We start from the raw sequence: 18162 nt of genomic DNA on the forward strand, positions 1-18162 counted from the left end.
GTTCCATTTTTCTCATAGTGGGGGATATGTACGAAATAATTTATGATTAAAATTGCATTTCTGAGTATTTCTTTATCCAAACTGTGTTAAATCAAGAGGAGATGAACACCAGCAGTTTGAGCAGGCCAAAGTCTACCTTCTCCACTACATACGGGAAATGTATGTATCTCTTCAAGTGGAGGGAAATGAAGTCCTCCATCTAAAACCTGAACATACATTTTTTTTCAATGGTGGTTGACTAAATTACATTTTAAGACAAACACGATTGTGTTCTATAAAAACATGAAAAAAAGACAATTTTTTTTCTCCATCGTTATGATTTAGATCAGGGGTCCCCAAACCACGGCCCGCCTCTACATTTGGCTTGGCCCCCATCAACATCAGAGACCCATGGTTTTCATATATATTTTTAAATACTGTATTTAAAAATTAATTTGCAAATTTTTTTAGTATTATTTTTCTGTGAAGATAACAGAAAGGGATTATTAAAATTTGGTCGTGTGTAGCATTCTGGAAAAACGTAATAGCATTAGTTTAAACAGACCCTGTGATTGTTACACTTTTTCTGTTAGCCTACAAACCAACCCTGGCCCCCCATCAGAGAAGAAAACAGTTATGTGGCCCTCACAAGAAAAAGTTTGGGGACCTCTGCTCTAGCTCTGCTCTAGATTGAAAAAAAGAAAAAAATCAAACACACATCATGGGTCCACTTTGTAAAGAAATTGAGGTACTCCCAAAGGGTTCACACACTTTCTCTTGCAACTGTAACTGGGAATAAAGAGCACAGAAAAATTGGCCAATTTATTATTTTTGGTAGAAATGGTCATTTTGCTAAAAAATATATTTATTCATATATATAAATATATTTATTTTCAGTCATTGCAGAACGACAAAAACTACTACTTTGGAAGAGGGCCACCCTACCATCCCAAATGTCCTGGCTCTATGACGACATGTCCTTTTGAAAACTGGAAAAATAAAATTCTCATTGAAAGACTAGTTACTTTATGTAATATAAAGTCAGAGTGTAGTAAAGTTAAAAAAGGTTGCGAGAGTTCAGAACCAAAAAAATGCAGTTTTTTTATATTTGAGTCAGTGAGACCAAAAACTTTATGTTTAGTGAAAAATAGTTTCTTGTTTAAAGATGCCGACCTCAGTAGAGAAATCAGGAATATACTTTCCATCAAACTCATTTTGACAGGTGACCTTTGACCCTTTATATATAAAATTAATATAACATTTTTATGTCATCTTGAGGGGTGGGGCACCTGTCAAAACAAGTTTGATGGATGGTGTAGGGCACACGTGTTAAAGTCGAGGCCCGGGGGCTGTAAATTAAAAAAAAAGTTGTCTCCAAGTCCACCATTTTTGTCCTCAGTTTCAGAATTTGAAAGTAATCTGTAACCTTTTTTCTAAAAGCCAGCGGTGAAGCTTTATGTTGACATCCTTCAGGAATGTGGTGATCTTGGTGGCCCGATGCAGAATCCGGCATTGTCCTCCAGTGCACAACCTTCACACTCCAAAACAGAAACCCTATCGCACGTGTCAAAGTCAAGGCCCGGGGGCCGGATATTCTTATTAATGGCCTGATGTTATCTTGCGCTTATTTCTCACTTGTATAATTTTGACAAAATATATTTTTATGGAGAGTAAAATATTGAAAGTTATTTAAGGTTTAAGCTGTTTTATTGTGGAATAATATTCCTGCATTTTTATTATTCATAAGTATGTTAAAAATTTACAGTTTTAAAGTTTTTAAAATTGGCATTCTGCTTGATTTTTTGGACTAATTTGGTATTTACTAAGATTTTTTAGGCTAATTTGGAGTTTAGCTAATATTTCAGCTACATGTTAGCTGTTTTTGGCTAATTAAGGCTTCAGGGACGGTTGTGGTGCAGCGGTAGGGCGGTCGACTCCTGATCGGAAGATTGCAGGTTTGAATCCCGCCTTGCCCGCCCATTTACTGAAATGTCGTTGGGCAAGACACTGAACCCCAAATTGCCTCTGGTGGAAGGTTGGCGCCAATGTTTGGTAACGGAGCCGCCACCAGTGTGTGAATGTGTCTGTGAATGGGTGAATAGGTCTATGACTGTAAACCCTTCAAGGAAGGTAGTAAAGAGCTATATAAGTTTATGTGTATGCCATTTTTTCATTTTTTTTTAAAGCTATTTTGAAGTTTAGATATTTTTTCAGCCACATGCAAGCTGTTTTGGCTAACCTAGGATTGTTTGTTTTTGTTTATTTTAAGTTTTTAGGTTAATTTGGTATTTAACTAATATTTTAGCTGCTTATCAGCTTCTGCGTTTTCAGATATCAATTTCAGCATCTTCAGCAGCCAAATTCAGCTTACAGCATTCACACAAGCATTATTGCAGGTAATGCTATACATCTAGTTCATAATTATGTTAAACATTACGGTTTTAAAGTTATAAAAATGTAGTTTTAGAGTGTTCCATAAATGTTATCCTGTTTGGCCAGCGACCTAAGGTGTGTTTTGGATTTAGGCCCCTTGTGTGATTGAGTTTATAACCCCTGGTGAAGGGTGAAAGGTCACCTGTCAAAATGAGTTTGATGGAAAGAATATTCCTCATCTCTCTCTCATTTGATTTAACCCTTCCGCTCTCTTTGGGGTCCAGATGACTCCAACCAAATATTGATGTGTGATTCCTTCCATGACAAATGTGGACAAAGGTGGACAGGATTTTATGTCTGCCGTGGACATTAGTGAAACCCAAAAATCAAAGATAAAAAAAGTTCAGCGCACCATCTTGTGGGGTCCAGATGACCCCACTTTTAATGTAAACAAGCCAAGGAGAGCGGAAGGGTTAATCTTGTTTCAATACCAGAAATTAATGAAGGACAAAGGCTCCATGATTCATTAAAAGTTTAATAAAATATCATCTTAACTGTCTTTATTTTTAGTTAGTTTAAAGTTAAAGATGGCCAAGATGTGTGCTTTACATCCACTTTGTACTTGACCTGATTATTCCACTGATTGGAAAAACATAATCGGTTATTAGTCGACCATTAAAATAATCGTAGCAGCTCTAGTCGGCGGTGAGGCTCAAACACAAAATCTTTCACTTTTTAACCGTTAACACGATCAATGTAATCCCGGCAGATTTTGAAGGAGAAAAGCGGCGAAAGTGATTTAAAAATTACAGTAATCCAAAGAACACAAACACTGGAACTCCATTGTTAAACGGCATTTCAAAACGCCCCTCCCCTGAACGGATTTAGCTTCCAGTCAACAGAACGGCATCGCTTCTGAAGCACCGTTTTCAGCGCGTTTAGAGGCGAGCGAGGAGGCGGAGCAAAGTTCTGAGGGGTTTCTCCTCTGTCAATTAACAGCGCGGCAGACGAGGATGAGTGGGGTTATTTGAAGACCTTTCGCCACGGGTGATGTGTTTACCGGGGACCCAGACGGGGGCTCTACCTTCAGGGCACCCGGGCCCACTTTGTAGAAACGGCACGCCTGCTGAACTCGGGGAACAAAACAAGAGCATCAAGGCTCAGGAAAAAGCAGCCGTTCAGCCTGTCAGGCACATTTCAGTAACACGGCTTCAGCAGGTTGAGGGTGTTGACACCTGGGAAGGAGCTCGTTATCTAAACTTAAAGCACCCCCTCCTCCCCCCAATACACACTCACAATCCCACTCTCTAATGATGTTCCCAGAGACTTCTAACAGCGCGTTCTGTTCCTGCATCCTGGAAGAAGCAGCACTCTGCCATTGAAGTTGATTTAAATAGATTTTAATGAAGTTGCATGCTAAGGTAGACTCTTCAGATAATCAGGAGATGCAGAAGCAGCCGAGAGGGTTCTAACGAGGGCAAAGGGCGGGAAAAATAGAGTTTCCGTGTCTTCCCCTTCTCTTTGCCGTAGGCCATTATGATAAATATCATATTAGGGATTACATTTTTATACTTTCTCCACAGCAATCAAAATGTCTGGCTATCAGCAGGTGGATGGAGGTGACATTAGCATTCCAGACGTGGCGGAAAAGTTTCCAAATATTTCCAGGCAGGCATCTGCACCCTATACAACCTCAAGCTAGAGATCCAGGTCCTCCACGGGGAACAGAAATGATTCATCAACCAAATATGATCAAACAAACTCCACAACAAACACAAGATAGAGTGAACCTCAGATATAAGACATAGCAGTATTCATGACCACTGCAGATACAAGTGTTTTTCTAGAACTGTACTGTATGCAATAAAAAATAGTCAATGTCTAAGGAAAAATGGAATTCTTCCTTTTCTATAAGCTGCATCCAAATCAAATACTTTTTAAACTGTTGAAAACTTTTTGATTCAATCTGATGATACACGAAAACATGGAGATGACTGTCGATGATGACTCTCATTCACCCAGGAGACGTCTTTGAGTTGAGTTGGACTTGTTGTTTCTCTTCTTGAAATGATAGGTCCAATCAGAATCCTTCCCTTCTCCCTTTCCCTTCATTTATCCCTCCAAACGGAGAATTATGAAAAAATAGTTCCTCATATTTCGGACGTCACTTTCATTGATGACATCACCAATGAATATATTGAATTCAGTATATTGAATATACATAGCAACACTGGTTTTATAACTTTGAAAAGGTCATGCTACAACAAAAAGTCATGACTTACATTTAAATGTAACTGTCTGTGCTTCAGAGCGCACCCACATGAAGAAAAATGCTTCTCAGCGGGACGAGGTTTGGCCCCGCCACGGAGGACTTTATATCCGTTTGGAGGGTCGGATTTAAAGAATACATTCCCTGGACACACTTAAGCTGAAAATGCCCCTTCCAATGGAAGGAAGAAGGGAAGAATTCGGATTGGGCCTTAGTATCCATCCACCCACCAAACTAACCTCGGGCTCACACCGCTAGCGTTACAGCACCGATGCGTGCGCCGCAGTCTTAGCGTAACTTAAAAAGTGCGAGAGGAAATCCCACTGTAGGCGTTCACGTCCTGCGTTTGTGGCCTCTGGGTCGCTGTGAATCTGTTTCGTTCGGTTCAAATTTCGCTGGACGACGCAGCTGAACCGCAGCAAACAAAAGGGGGTTTAGTGTGAATATATACGAGTTTGGAGTTTTGCGAGGTCTGCAGCAGAGCCTGTGGCTGCAGCCAACCAGGAGCTAATATGAGCCATCAGCTGTAGCTAGACCGCTCCCCGTGTGTTAGGGTGTATTCAGACTGGTAAAATCGTCTGGTCCGGTCCACTTCATCTGTTTGGGACAGAGTCTTGAATCTCTCATTTGGTCTGCATTCAGACAGACGTCTAGGGGACTTTCCGGCTTCAGAACAAAATAGGGGTGTAACAGATCACAGATAATCCGTGGTTCATACAAATCACTAGCCCTAGTCCGGGCCACACGTGTACCGTGGATAACTGTGAGTTTTCTGATCCCCCTAGTCCTAAATCTCGTGTTTGGTCTAACGTCAAGGGGACGTCCTGTTCAAAATCTGTAAACAACACCATGTGACTAAAGACCTCTTCAATCATTGGCCAGGAATTACGAGGGCGGAGCAAAGCAGCGAGTGAAAGAATAATAGAAGTCCTACACATTGCGATCCTTGACAGGATAATTCATTTATTTGAACTTTATATTTCACGGACCAATTTTGAACGTCTGTTCATATGTGAGTATTTTCATTTATGTTTACTTGACTGCATTTTACTTTGACTTGAGTAATATACTAAAGTAAAGTTACACTCTTGAGTTCTTGGATATTTCATCAATTCATGACCTCCACAGAGAAAGAAACTGTCAGAGGTAGGGCTCGATTTGATTGTATTCACAAGAGCCTGAATCGATTCCATTCCAGTTTTTTCTTTCAATCCACTCAGATAGACACTGCTCCTCAGTCACGGGCGTCAGAAGTTTAGGCTTTTAGTCAGTTAAAGTGCTTTGAAAATTTGACAGAATGATTTAAAGATGAGTGAAATCTATAAAAGGGATTTAAAAATCAGCATAAGGATGACATTTGATTCATTTTCTGGTGGAGACATTAGAAATACGTAAAGCCAGAGATATGTGATCACCGTGGAATCTGAAAACCCCAGAGCTGTTAGCAGCTGTCAAGACTAAAGACGTGGAGTCGTCTCCTGATCGGAGGAACAAACACTCCAGGTTCAGCAGTGATGAAAAACACCCCACTGTGCAGAAAGTCTGGTTTTCTCTCCAGCACTTCTTGCAGGAGGCAGCAGAGTAAGAGGAAGAGGAGCATCCGATTCCATCAGATTATTGAAAATGAATGATGTCAGGATTATGCTGAGATTTGTGACGAGAAGATCCACAGTTTTTTTTGTCATTTTCCCAAACAAAAAGAACATTTGAAATGAAAGAGAAGACGGTTATTAACTACAGTTGGGAGGAGTCTTGTGAAAAATATAAATAAGAGAGAAGACTTACTGGTTTGCTGATTGAATGTCTTTAATAGAACTGAAGATAGATTCTCTGACGTTCTGCTTCAAGGTTCCTTTGGCCTTCAAGATCTCCACAAAAAACTGTGAGGAGGGACAGCAGAGGGAGGTTGGCATTTGCTGCAGTAAAAGTACGAGTTGTGTTTGGATAAAATTCACTTTTTTTATGAAAACCAGGTATGGGGTCAAATCAGGATCAGCTTAAAGTGAACAAAAAAACAGATTGAAAACTGGAAAAATAGACATTGTAACTTAAAAATTTGGGGAAAAAATGTAAAATTAGGTTCAGCTCAGCAGCGAAAACTCGAAATCAGAATTGAAACTCTAAACTGAAAGTGTAAATTCAGAAATGCAAAAAAAAAATCTAATTGTTACTAATAGATACATGATTTTTCAATTGGTAATTTTTACATTTATAGTTTTTTTTCAAGTTTTCACAATATTTTTTTTTCAAATTTTCAAGATTTATTTTACATTTTTAGCTTTTTATTCAAATTTTCAAAACGTTTTTTTCTAATATTCTTTTTTTTTTCCAAATTTACAATGTCTTGTTTTCAAATTTTCTATTTTTTTCTAAGTTCCAATTTCTACTTTTTAAGTTTTTTGTTTTTTTGCTCACTTTAAGCTGATCCTGATTTGACCCCATCAGCAGCTGCTTCAGTACTTTTTTCCAAATTCCTTTCTTGCAAACTTTCCGTCATGAATTTTTTTTTCCAATAAGCAGAAGAACGCAAACAAATCACTGTGAGATGAAACTGACGTTTGTCACTGATTATAGGGCTGGGAATCACTGGGTACCTCGCGATACGATACGATACATGGCTCACAATATCTATGATGTCAAAATACTGAATGATCGGTAAAAGTCATCTCTAATAACTCGCAGAATATAGAAGAACACATATTTTTTAGGAAAATATATCCCCATTTATTTATTTTGCGCGAAAAATAAAAGATAATTTTATGCAACGAAACGGAAATCAGTAATACTATGTCTTTGACCAGAAATGACACAAGGGCTGCCTCGATTAGTCGACTAATCAACAACTAATCGAATATAAAAATAGTGGACAACTAATTTAATGGTCGATTAGTCGTTACTTTATATTATATGGAGTCAGAGCAAGGATGGAGAAACTTTCTTTCTCGAGGGCCAGAAAGGGTTCTAACATTTGACAGAAAGGCCGGACCAAGAGCAGATTTGTGTCGTGTTTTGGTCATTCACTGCATAAAAGAAAGAAATAACACGGGATCTGGACAAAAACAACCTTTAATCTCGACTGAAAATTACTTTAAGAACATTTTGGAGTTTTTATTTAACCCTTTAACCCCTGAGATGTCACCGGTGGCGCTTAAACACTAAATATTTAGCATTCTGATGTAGAAAAGCGGCTCTCTACTGGAATGATGCTGATCATGTTAACAGTTGAAAAGTTACAGCAAATCAAAGAACATAAACGCTGGAGCTCTGGTGTTAAAGGGTTCATTGAAGGCTAGCTCTGTGAAGCTACAATCACACTGCCATCGGAAACTTGAGTTTAAGGGACTATTTCCGATGAAACGTCTATGGAAAAGCGTTCAAAACTCATGTTTGTCCATCACTGGACACGTTTTTAAGACCCGATGTGGGCTCTACTAATAAAACCCGTCCATTGAACATGTTGAAATTTGAATCATTTGCGCTGAAATTCCCTTTTCTCAGCTTCAGAATCCACTGGAACTGAGTTAATTGTGTAGTTCAAAGAACGTGTGGTATTTTGCTGTTGCCAGAAATGTCCCCCGTGTTAAAGGGTTAAAAACAATGTTTTGTGTTCTTATTTTAGTGACATTTTCACCAACGAGTTGATGGGTGAATAACTCCATATCAGGGAAATGCTGCGTTCATGTGGCGTCGGGTTAATCCTAAAAATTGCTGTCCAACTTGGAAATCACACTAGAATACAGAAGAAAAAAAAAAACCTTCCAATGCAGAATAACTTTGGACAAAGGTGAATTTAATTTGATTTAATCTTGTTTTAATATCAGAAACTAATGAAGGACAGAGGCTGCACGATTCATTAAAAGGTTAACAAACTATCAACTTCAATGTCTTTATTTTTAGTTAGCTTAAAGCTAATGATGGCTAAGATGTGTGCGTTACATCCACTTTACGTATGACCCGATCAGTCGACTAATGGTAAAAATAATCAGTGATTAGTCGACTGTTAAAATAATCATTTGTGGCAGCACTAATTGACACCAATTGAATTGGAATTATCTGTAGAATTCAGTGTTAACAATACTTGATTAACTACTTAGTGCAAAATAGTTGTAAACAACAGAACAATTAATTAATTCAAGTGGCTGCCAGACACACTGGTGCTCCAAAGGATGATGAATATAACCTTTAACAGCCTCTTCAAACAAAAATAAAAGATATATACTTGGTGAGAACCCATCAAGAATCAATCGCAGGACGAAATGTCACAATATTTTGCAATATCAATATTTTGGCACACCCCTAGTTAATTATTGAATGAACTATTATAATTTGTTGTCATTTTTTTTTTTTAGGTGAGTTGGGTCATTCAGTGTCCAAAGCTCTTTTTTTGTGAGGTTTTGTGGACAGTATGAATCACTCCAGTAAAAGCATGGGAACAAAAAGGCACAGCCAGAAAGAAGAATTGTGAATTGCTGAGAATAATAAGCCAACTTTGTTTTGGTGATAGGATAGGGTTTTTTGGATCCCAATAAACATGATTAACAAAAAGGTGTCATACGGTGGTTATGAGATGGAGCTGTTGGCAGTAGCGCTGCTCCGTCTGGACCAGCTCTTTGGCTGTCCTGCTGCGTTTCCTCTGCCAGCGCTCCCTCTGCTCCTGGATGCTGCAGCCTGCCGGACGCCCCAAGACATCTGGAGAGAAGCTCATCGTGGCCACGACACCGTAGGATCACAACTGGACCAGGATATTCCTACAGCTAGAACAAAACATCTCATGGTTACACAAGTTTATGTTTAACTTCTGATGTGACCTATTATCCTTTAGTTTTGTTAGTTTTCTTTTGACATAAAAAAATGCAGCAGACTGGTAAAAGAAATACGTTTTAAAATACAGTCAAGCAGCAGCAGCATGGACAGGTGAGGGCGTAGTAGTGCTGCCACATACAATTACTTTATCAGTCGACTAATCACCAATTATTTTTTTTTTCCGATTAGTCAACTAATCGGGCCATACACAAAGTGGGTGTAAAGCACACATCTTAACCATCATTAGCTTTAAACTAACTAAAATCTGCGATAATGCTAGTGTGAATGCTGTAAGATGATGGTGCTGATAACTGAAGATGCTGAAAACATTAGCTAAAAACACTGAAGCTGATAGCTGAAAACACTAAAGCTGATAGCTGAAATCGCTGAAGCTGATAGCTAAAAATCGCTGAAGCTGATAGCTGAAATCGCTGAACCTGAAAACGCTGAAGCTGATAGCTGAAATCGCTGAACCAGAAAACGCTGAAGCTGATAGCTGAAATCGCTGAAGCTGATAGCTAAAAATCGCTGAAGCTGATAGCTGAAATCGCTGAACCAGAAAACGCTGAAGCAGATAGCTGAAATCGCTCAGGCTGAAAAAGCTGAACCTGATAGACTGCTAAAATATTAGTTAAATGCCAAATTAGCCAAAAAAATTGGGAGGGAAATCCTAAATTAGCCAAAACAGCTAGCATGTAGCTGAAATATTAGCTGAACTCCCAAACAGCCTAAAAAAAAAAAACCTCAATAACTATAATAATAGTCCAAAAAGTTGGCATAATACCTTTATAACCTTCAACTTTACTACACTCTGACTCTGTCTATAATATGAAGAAACGACTAATCGACTGTTAAATTTGTCGACTAATCGTGGCAGCCCTAATGCACAGACAGGTGAGTCTTCTCCTCTCCTAACCTTTATGGATCTGAGTCCTTCCCAGGAGGAGAAATCCAGAGGTGGAGGAACATCAATCCATGTTGTTAATGTTAAATGTTTAATCAAACATCTAAACACACACCTTCAATCAATGACTACTTTACTTAAGATACTGGGATCTACGTTTATGTGAACACCTGTCCAGGTATTTCACATCTGGACCCTTCAGAAACAACGTTTCTGAAATAAACCCCACATATCGCGTCATAAACTCTGAGTATTTTTTTGGTCTTTGTGTATTCTAATACCGTCGAATATAGCAGACGTACCTGTCCGAGCATGAACCAACACGATGGAGGTGAAGCTCCGACTTCAGTAGACTCACACAAACATGGGGTCGACGATAACTTAACTTATAAACTCTCAAAAACAGACGTCACGTTTTAAATTTGATTTACAGTGACGCAGACGGCTCTTTCTGTGATTCTGGGAGATTTCTGGAGTCTCACAGACGAACTTCTCCTTAACGTCTCCGTTTTGAACTGCGGCGCTCTTTTTGTCCTCCGCTGCTGCTTCCTGTTGACGCGCGAGTTGATTGGCTACAACACAACACGTGACCCATAACGTGTCCAATGACTGACGGTGTTCGACCAGACCTAAAAGCAACGCCCAGAAAAATCCCATAAACGTCATGAGAATTTAACCAAATAATTTTGGAAATAATTTGATTCTTACGCTTCCACGTAGTTTTATTATAATATAGTTTATATTTCAGAATTTCATCTTAGAAAGGAAACAATACTCACTTTCTCACCATTAAATATGTAATAATATAGTAGATATTTTTAGGGGTAGAGTTTTTGAATCTTAAGTGTTTGCATTTTGCTCTAAAGTAACAGAAATATAATAATTTAAAAAATCTTTAGCGTCCTGGATGTTTTGAAGTTAATCATAAAGCAAATTGTACATGTAATATTTTAAAGCTATAAAGTGGAGGTTGATGAAATAAACAAATTATATAATTATATTACATTATAAAGTTTGAATTTAATATCCTATCCTTGAAACTAAATATTTCGTATTTATTGATATAATAGGCGACATATTACAGATCCAGTTGTTTAGATAGGTTTGTGAAAAATTTTACAACACTTTAAAAAATGAGAAAAAAAGATTGATTTACTGATTTAATCTGATTAAAAGTAAACATGTACTTCAGTATCTTACTTTTGTTTTTCACAACAATTTTTCTTAAATTACAACAAAAAAGCTCCATGAATTCCCTAGGCTAAAAGCTACATGTTCATGAGGTACAGTTGCAATGCTTAATGTTCTGATCATCAAATAACATCTATTTTTACGATTTCACTTTTGCGAAAAAAATTTTCATATTCAGATCACTTTTTAGTCACCATTGAAAAAAATAGTGAAATTTTGTCTGGTACTGTCTTGAGATATATTAGGATATGTATCGTATCATGGCGCGCATTGTGATGCATACCACATCACCAGACTCTTGCTAATACACACCCTCGTAAGCTAGTGGGAGAGCATGTAAACAGAGAGCTCTCAGTAATGGGGGTGGGGGGGTGCAGGGTTGCTCCTTATCAATGATCACACTTTCTACGTCATAGAAAATGAAAGGTTTTTGGATTTTAGCTAAAAAAACCCGACATAATCATAATTAAAAGATCACTGGAAACATTTAGAAAACAGATGAAAACAGGATCGGAGTGGGAATTCAACCCTTTTAAATGGGGGAGGGGTCTTCATCATTGAGAAAAACTTCTTCTTAGCCAGATTCATATGAATCAGTCCATGCTTTTATGTCCTCTGGACTGAGTCTCACCCACAGGACGCAGCTGATTCATCCAGACTCCGGTTTTTCCACAAACCATCTGCTGGGATTGAGGTCAGGAGGATCCTGTCATGATGAGGATCTCACAAATTTCTCAAGAGCCCAGATGCATTTATCTGCTCCTCTACACCTGCAACAACATGTCATTGTGCTCAGCCCTCTGGACTGACTGAACTCCGTCTGTGGCACTGCTGGACTGAGCCCCCCCTCCATCATGCGGTCTGCTAGTGCCGACATGGCAGCTTCTGTGCTGGACAGGTGTGAAGAATTGCCTTTCTAACGCCGCTCGGCAGCAGAGTAACTGACTGTGAACGAGTTCGGGTGACACAAAAGCTAAAGCCTGACTTTACAAACAACCAATCACCAGCCACTAACTTCAGGACAACGGAGAAGCTGCAGGTTCTGACTGTGTTGGATCAGCTGTGGTTACTCGTTTGATTTACCAACTCCAACCGTCTCACAAGAAAAAGGAAACATGGAAGCTGAAACATTCAACTTTCTGCACTCTAAAGATACACAGTAAAGGATAAAACCAGATAACTAAAAAAGAGATCTGATAAAAGTTGGACTTTTCTGTTTAAAAGTTTGAATCTCAACTGATAAGTTTCTCAGATTTCACTCAAACAGGGATCCAGGCACGTGCAGACATAGGGCCCTAGGGGTGCTTGAGCACCTGACCTTTTAGCCTTGTATGAAAAAATGCCCTAGTGCCCTGTTTTGTTTTTTATAAAGTTTTTATTCAAATGCACAATAATTAACTCTTGTTAGTGATATAAGAAAAAAAAGAGGGAAAGAAAAAACCTTTATTCTATCGTTTTTTTTCAATGTCCATAATGAAGTGAATTAGTGCCGCCACGATTATTTTAGTAGTCGACTAATCACCGATTATTTTTTACAATTAGTCGACTAAACTGGATTAGCCTAAAAAAATAGAAAAAAGCCAAAACAGCTAGCTTGCAGCTAAAACTTTAGCTAAACTTTAAAATAGCCTAAAAAAAAGCCTAAATTAGCCAAAATAGCTAGCATGAAGCTAAAATAATAGCTAAAAAAATAGCCTAAAAAACAGAAAAAAGCCTAAATTAGCCAAAACAGCTAGCATGAAGCTAAAATAATAGCTAAAAAAATAGCCTAAAAAACAGAAAAAAGCCTAAATTAGCCAAAACAGCTAGCATGTAGCTGAAATATTAGCTAAACTCCAAAATAGCCTAAAAACTTTAATAAATGCCAAAATAGTCCAAAAAGCTAGCATAATGCCATTATAACTTTCCACTTTACTACACTCTGATTCCATATAATATAAAGTAACGATTAATTGACTAAAAAATTAGTCGTCAACTATTTTAATAGTCGATTAGTCGTGAAGTGAATGAACTCATGACAAAATTTTTTTACAAAAAAAAAACACAATTGTATTATATTATTATATATTATTATTTTCACCAACACAGGTCATATTGTAGAGTAGTTATCTATTATAATGTATTGTTAAATTGTCGTATTTCTTTAAGGAAAAAATTTCCCAAGAAAAAGTGTTTTGGTGCCTTTTTCCAAATTTGAGCCCCTGACCCTCAAAAATTCTGTGTACGTCCCTGGAGAGATCTACCTTTCAAGGGCTGTAAATATCAAACATTCAATTTAATTCCGGCTGATTTCGGTTTGATGCAAAAATTGTTCATGTGAAACTCAATAGACTTACAATAGAAAATAATAGACTCAAAATGTCTGATGTTTTTCTCATTTGAACAGGGCAGCCAGCTATTGCGGCTGAAGAATCTCAGCTCAGCATGCCTTCAAAAAGAACCAGATAGAATTTTAGAACGGGTCGTATTGTCTTTAAACTTTGATGATGAATTTGCTTTTACAAAATAGGACTTTATATAAAGACAGAATATAAAATGAAGGAGAGTCTGCGTTTGAACGCGTCGAACTCAAAGAGCGGCACAGCTGGAGTTAACATTAACCAGTCTTCTTTTGAAAACAAAGATAACCTGCGGGCTGGTTTGTAGAACAGTGTGGAACACGACGCACGCTCAAATCTAAAACGCTCAGATTACAAAAGGAAAAGCTTGCTTTCTCACACAACTTGTGTTCAGGTGTGTGTCAATGTAACCATTTTCCTCCTCCAGTTTGTATCAGTTTATTGAAAGAGAGACAATGGATATCTTTCATAGGTTGATTGGTGACTCTAAATTGCCCCTAGGTGTGAATGTGTGTGTGATTGAGGCCCTGCGACAGACTGGCGACCTGTCCAGGGTTAACCCTGCCTTCACCCATCAGTAGCCGGGTTAGGCTCCGGCACCCCCGCGACCCTGAAAGGGAAGAAGCGGACAAGAAAATAAATGGATGGATATCTTCAAACACACGGTAACACATGAATGAGCCAGAAGGCTGTTTTTGAGATTTAGCTGGCTGATCTTGATGCTACAAAGGCAGTAAAAAGCACATAGACACATTTTAAGAGTAAACTGGACATAATAGTAATAGATGCATCACAAACAAATACTTATAAAGTCGAAAGTGAATTTCTTCCTTGAAGGTCTTCATTAACTGGAAATGCATCTACAAACCTTTGCTGTTCAGGACACAAATGTTGGAGATGTCAGTGGAGAAAAAAAGTATATTTTTGTTGGTGTGCTGAGAGTTGATGCTCAGAGGTAAAAAAAAAGTTTAGGATCCTTCACAACAGGAGAAGAAACTCTGACCAAGCAGGGAGGGGCTTCTTCTTCCCATAGTTTTTTCTAATAGTGCATGTCTGCCACCTCCCCCAAGTCAAGGGGTATCGAGAGTGAATTTCTTTAATTAACAAAAATTGACACTCTAGGTGGGAAACATTTGAGTAAAGTATGTACTAGTATGAGTATATGGATGGTGATAGAAGCAACACGGAGTGCAGATTCACACTATATTACCAAAAGTATTGGCTCACCCATCCAAATGATCAGAATCTGGTGTCCTGATCACCTCCTGGCCACAGGTGTATAAAATCACACCTTTGGACATGTTTTTACAAACATTTGTGGAAGAATGTTCCGCTCTCATTTAATTTAACTGTCATAGGATTCCACCTTTGCTAAAAATCCAGTGGTGAAATTTCCTAAATATTCCACAGTCAACTGTCAGCTCTGTCATAACAAAATGGAAGAGTTTGGGAACAACAGCAACTCAACCACCAAGTGGTAAACCATGTAAACTGACGGAGAGGAATCAGCAGATGCTGAGGCTCATAGTGGAAAGAGGTCCAACCTTCATGTGCCCTTCAGATCAGCATAAGTACAGTACACAGAGAGCTTCATGGAACGGGTTTCCATGGCAGCAGCTGCATCCAGCCACACATCACCAAGTACAATGTAAAGCGTGGATGCAGTGGTGTAAAGCACGCCGTCACTGGACTCTAGAGCAGTGGAGACGTCTTCTCTGGAGGGAGGAATCACACTTTTCTATCTGGAAATCTGATGGACCGTCTGGGTTAGAGGTTGAAGGAGAACGGGACGTTTCAGACTGCATTGGTGGAGGAGGAATGATGGTGTGGGCTTGTTTTTCAGGCCTCTTAGCTTCAGTGAAATTATCTTCACCATCTATCTCCATAACAAAAATACTCTTCACTTTCATGTGGATCATTTTCCTGAAAACATGCACACCTTTCTGCCTTTGTTCAATAATCCATATTTATACCAGTTGTTCTAATTCGTTACTCCCTTTCTCCACCAGTTAATAGTCTTTTCCCGTTTCCACCAGGAAATAGTCTTCTCCCTTTCTCCACCAGTTAGTAGTCTGCTCCCTTTTTCCACCAGGAAACGGTCTGCTTCATTTCTCCACCAGGATATAAGTCTGCTCCCTTTCTCCACCAGGATATAGTCTTCTCCCTTTTTCCACCAGGAAACGGTCTGCTTCATTTCCCCACCAGGATATAGTCTGCTCCCTTTCTCCAGCGGTCTTCCCACTATTCCCTTCTGCTTGCACCATTCTTGGATACGTTCAGGATCCATTTCAACATGTCATGCAGATTCCTCGCCAGAATTTTCTTCATGAAGCTGAACATTAAATCAAATAACTGTTTCTTGGCTATCGCTACACAAGATCACAACACGGACAGCCAGTGTCAGCAAAACTGCACGAGCCGGGGGGGTCGCAAAGCTAGATGATCCTCACTAGCTTCCAGGCACTTGTGTTAGCCTGGGGGCGGAGCAGACTCCGATGTAAGCATGTGAGAACCGGCTCGTGAACGGATCAAAATACCGCTTTGAGGTTCTTTATAGTGAGGAATGAACAGTACAACACACTTAAAAGCTGAAAAAGTCTATTTTTCGTGGCATGGCCCTGTAACCGTTATTCCGTAACTGTGTTAGTTTCTGGTCCTGCAGTCATGGTGGACCCATGCAGGCCGTTCCTCCGCAGACGTCCTGTTCTCTTGGCTAAAAGAAGGGCTTCCTTTCACCTGGTGTGCTTTTCTCCTCTTTAGCGGGTAATCTGGCAGAAATCAAGGTGAACGAGGCAAAACTCTACAAACTGCTGAACAGATAAAATGCATTTTTAATGAGAAGATTATTAAAATGCAGCACTTTGGAAGCTCTTTATTGTTTTCAATTTGATTGTGTTTTCAGCACATTTAGTATTATAATAATTGGCCCCAAAAGAGTCTGGTGCAAATGAGGCCTCTTTTGCCTGGAGCGATGGAAACAAAAGCGTGCAGAGTCCACTCTTTACCCCAGGATAGGAAGAAAAAACAGAACAGGCGTCAATAATGTACACAAGGTGGGCAAGTCTCTCAAGGCTTTGGAGCCTTTCAGTGTTTTATTCATGCCAGTTATTGCCAGAGGAGTCATAATTGACTTCTGCACTTTGTGGGAAAAAAAGAGAAAACTTTATGAGATGAAACAGTGTGATGGTTTGTAATTCAACTTCGCAGTCCCTCCATCCCCGGTCCACCAGTATTGGATTGGAGGCCATGAATTATTCAACAGGCAGGAGGCCAAACAACAGTAGCTGGAAGACGTGAATCAAGGTTGGAGGACTAAATGAGAGCAAATGAGTCGGTCCAGAAGGAAAAACAATCAACAAATAAAAGTCACCTGAAAGTAAATAAAGTCTCTGCTGGGAGGAAACCTGTCCACACTCCTGCAAAAAGAGCGGCACAAGATCAAAAAAATAAATAAATTCTCCTCCGAGTTGGTGGATGTTGACGAGGATCTTTTAATTGAAGGGGATCATTTCTATTCCAGAGCCTCTTCACGTCAGTGTTTGAGTTGTAATTAACAATGTTTTAGTCAAATGGTAATCACAGAGTCAAGTGTTGCTGTTAGGCTGCACACAAGTACATAATTATATCAGTTAATGTGTTTGGAGATGAATCGTTTCATCTCAACTTCTGCTAAGAAACACTCACATCCTGAAATCCTCTTCTGGAAATGGCACTTTAGGTTTTATGAAGATCTTAGATCATCATCATCTGGGTGTCCTCCTCGACAGATTTCCTGTTAGTGGCGGTCCAAAGGAGGAAAGGCGCCGTCATCACACAGATCTGGTCAGCTTCTGTTTGTGGTTCTTCTCTCTGTCAGACGGTTCCACATATTATTGAAAGGAAACAAGTAGATCTTCAGATCTGGAAGGTAAATGAAGACCCTGATGACGCAGGACGGATACATAAAAGTTCACCCAATTCCAGTTCAGTATTCCTACTTTTCTTTGTTCTGAAAAGTTATTAATAATATTAAAGATAACATTTCTGAAATAGGTAATAGATAATATAGTCTGTAATGATTTAGAAATGATCAATTTTATTTTATTTATAAAGTCCAATATCACAAAAAATGGCCTCATTGGGCTTCATGCTGTCCCTGTCCTCAGACCGGGGTCTGACACCTGTGACTCCTGTGACTCCTGTGACTCCGGAGCCTCAAGAGCCTCTTTTATCACTTTATTGTGGCTCTTTAATTCTAAAGAAAAATGCTAATGATTCAAACAAATAATCAATTCGGTATTTCAGTTTTGCCAATTCTGTTTAGA

The 18162-nt window shown here is 39.0% G+C and overlaps 1 protein-coding gene across 1 annotated transcript in view; it reads right to left on the bottom strand.

Annotated features, from left to right (window-relative positions):
* Positions 1-10896, bottom strand: part of arhgef39 (Rho guanine nucleotide exchange factor (GEF) 39) — a 55281-nt gene extending 44385 nt beyond the window's left edge. The window contains exons 1-3 of the mRNA XM_024282467.2: positions 10631-10896; positions 9177-9375; positions 6407-6501 (exon numbers count right to left, since the gene is read on the bottom strand). Coding sequence (XP_024138235.1) covers positions 6407-6501; positions 9177-9326 — 245 coding nt within the window. The 5' untranslated portion in view covers positions 9327-9375; positions 10631-10896. The remainder of the gene's footprint in view (positions 1-6406; positions 6502-9176; positions 9376-10630) is intronic.
* Between the last annotated feature and the right edge of the window lie 7266 nt (positions 10897-18162).

Source organism: Oryzias melastigma, linkage group LG23, assembly GCF_002922805.2.
Source record: "Oryzias melastigma strain HK-1 linkage group LG23, ASM292280v2, whole genome shotgun sequence".
Lineage (NCBI taxonomy): Eukaryota > Metazoa > Chordata > Actinopteri > Beloniformes > Adrianichthyidae > Oryzias > Oryzias melastigma.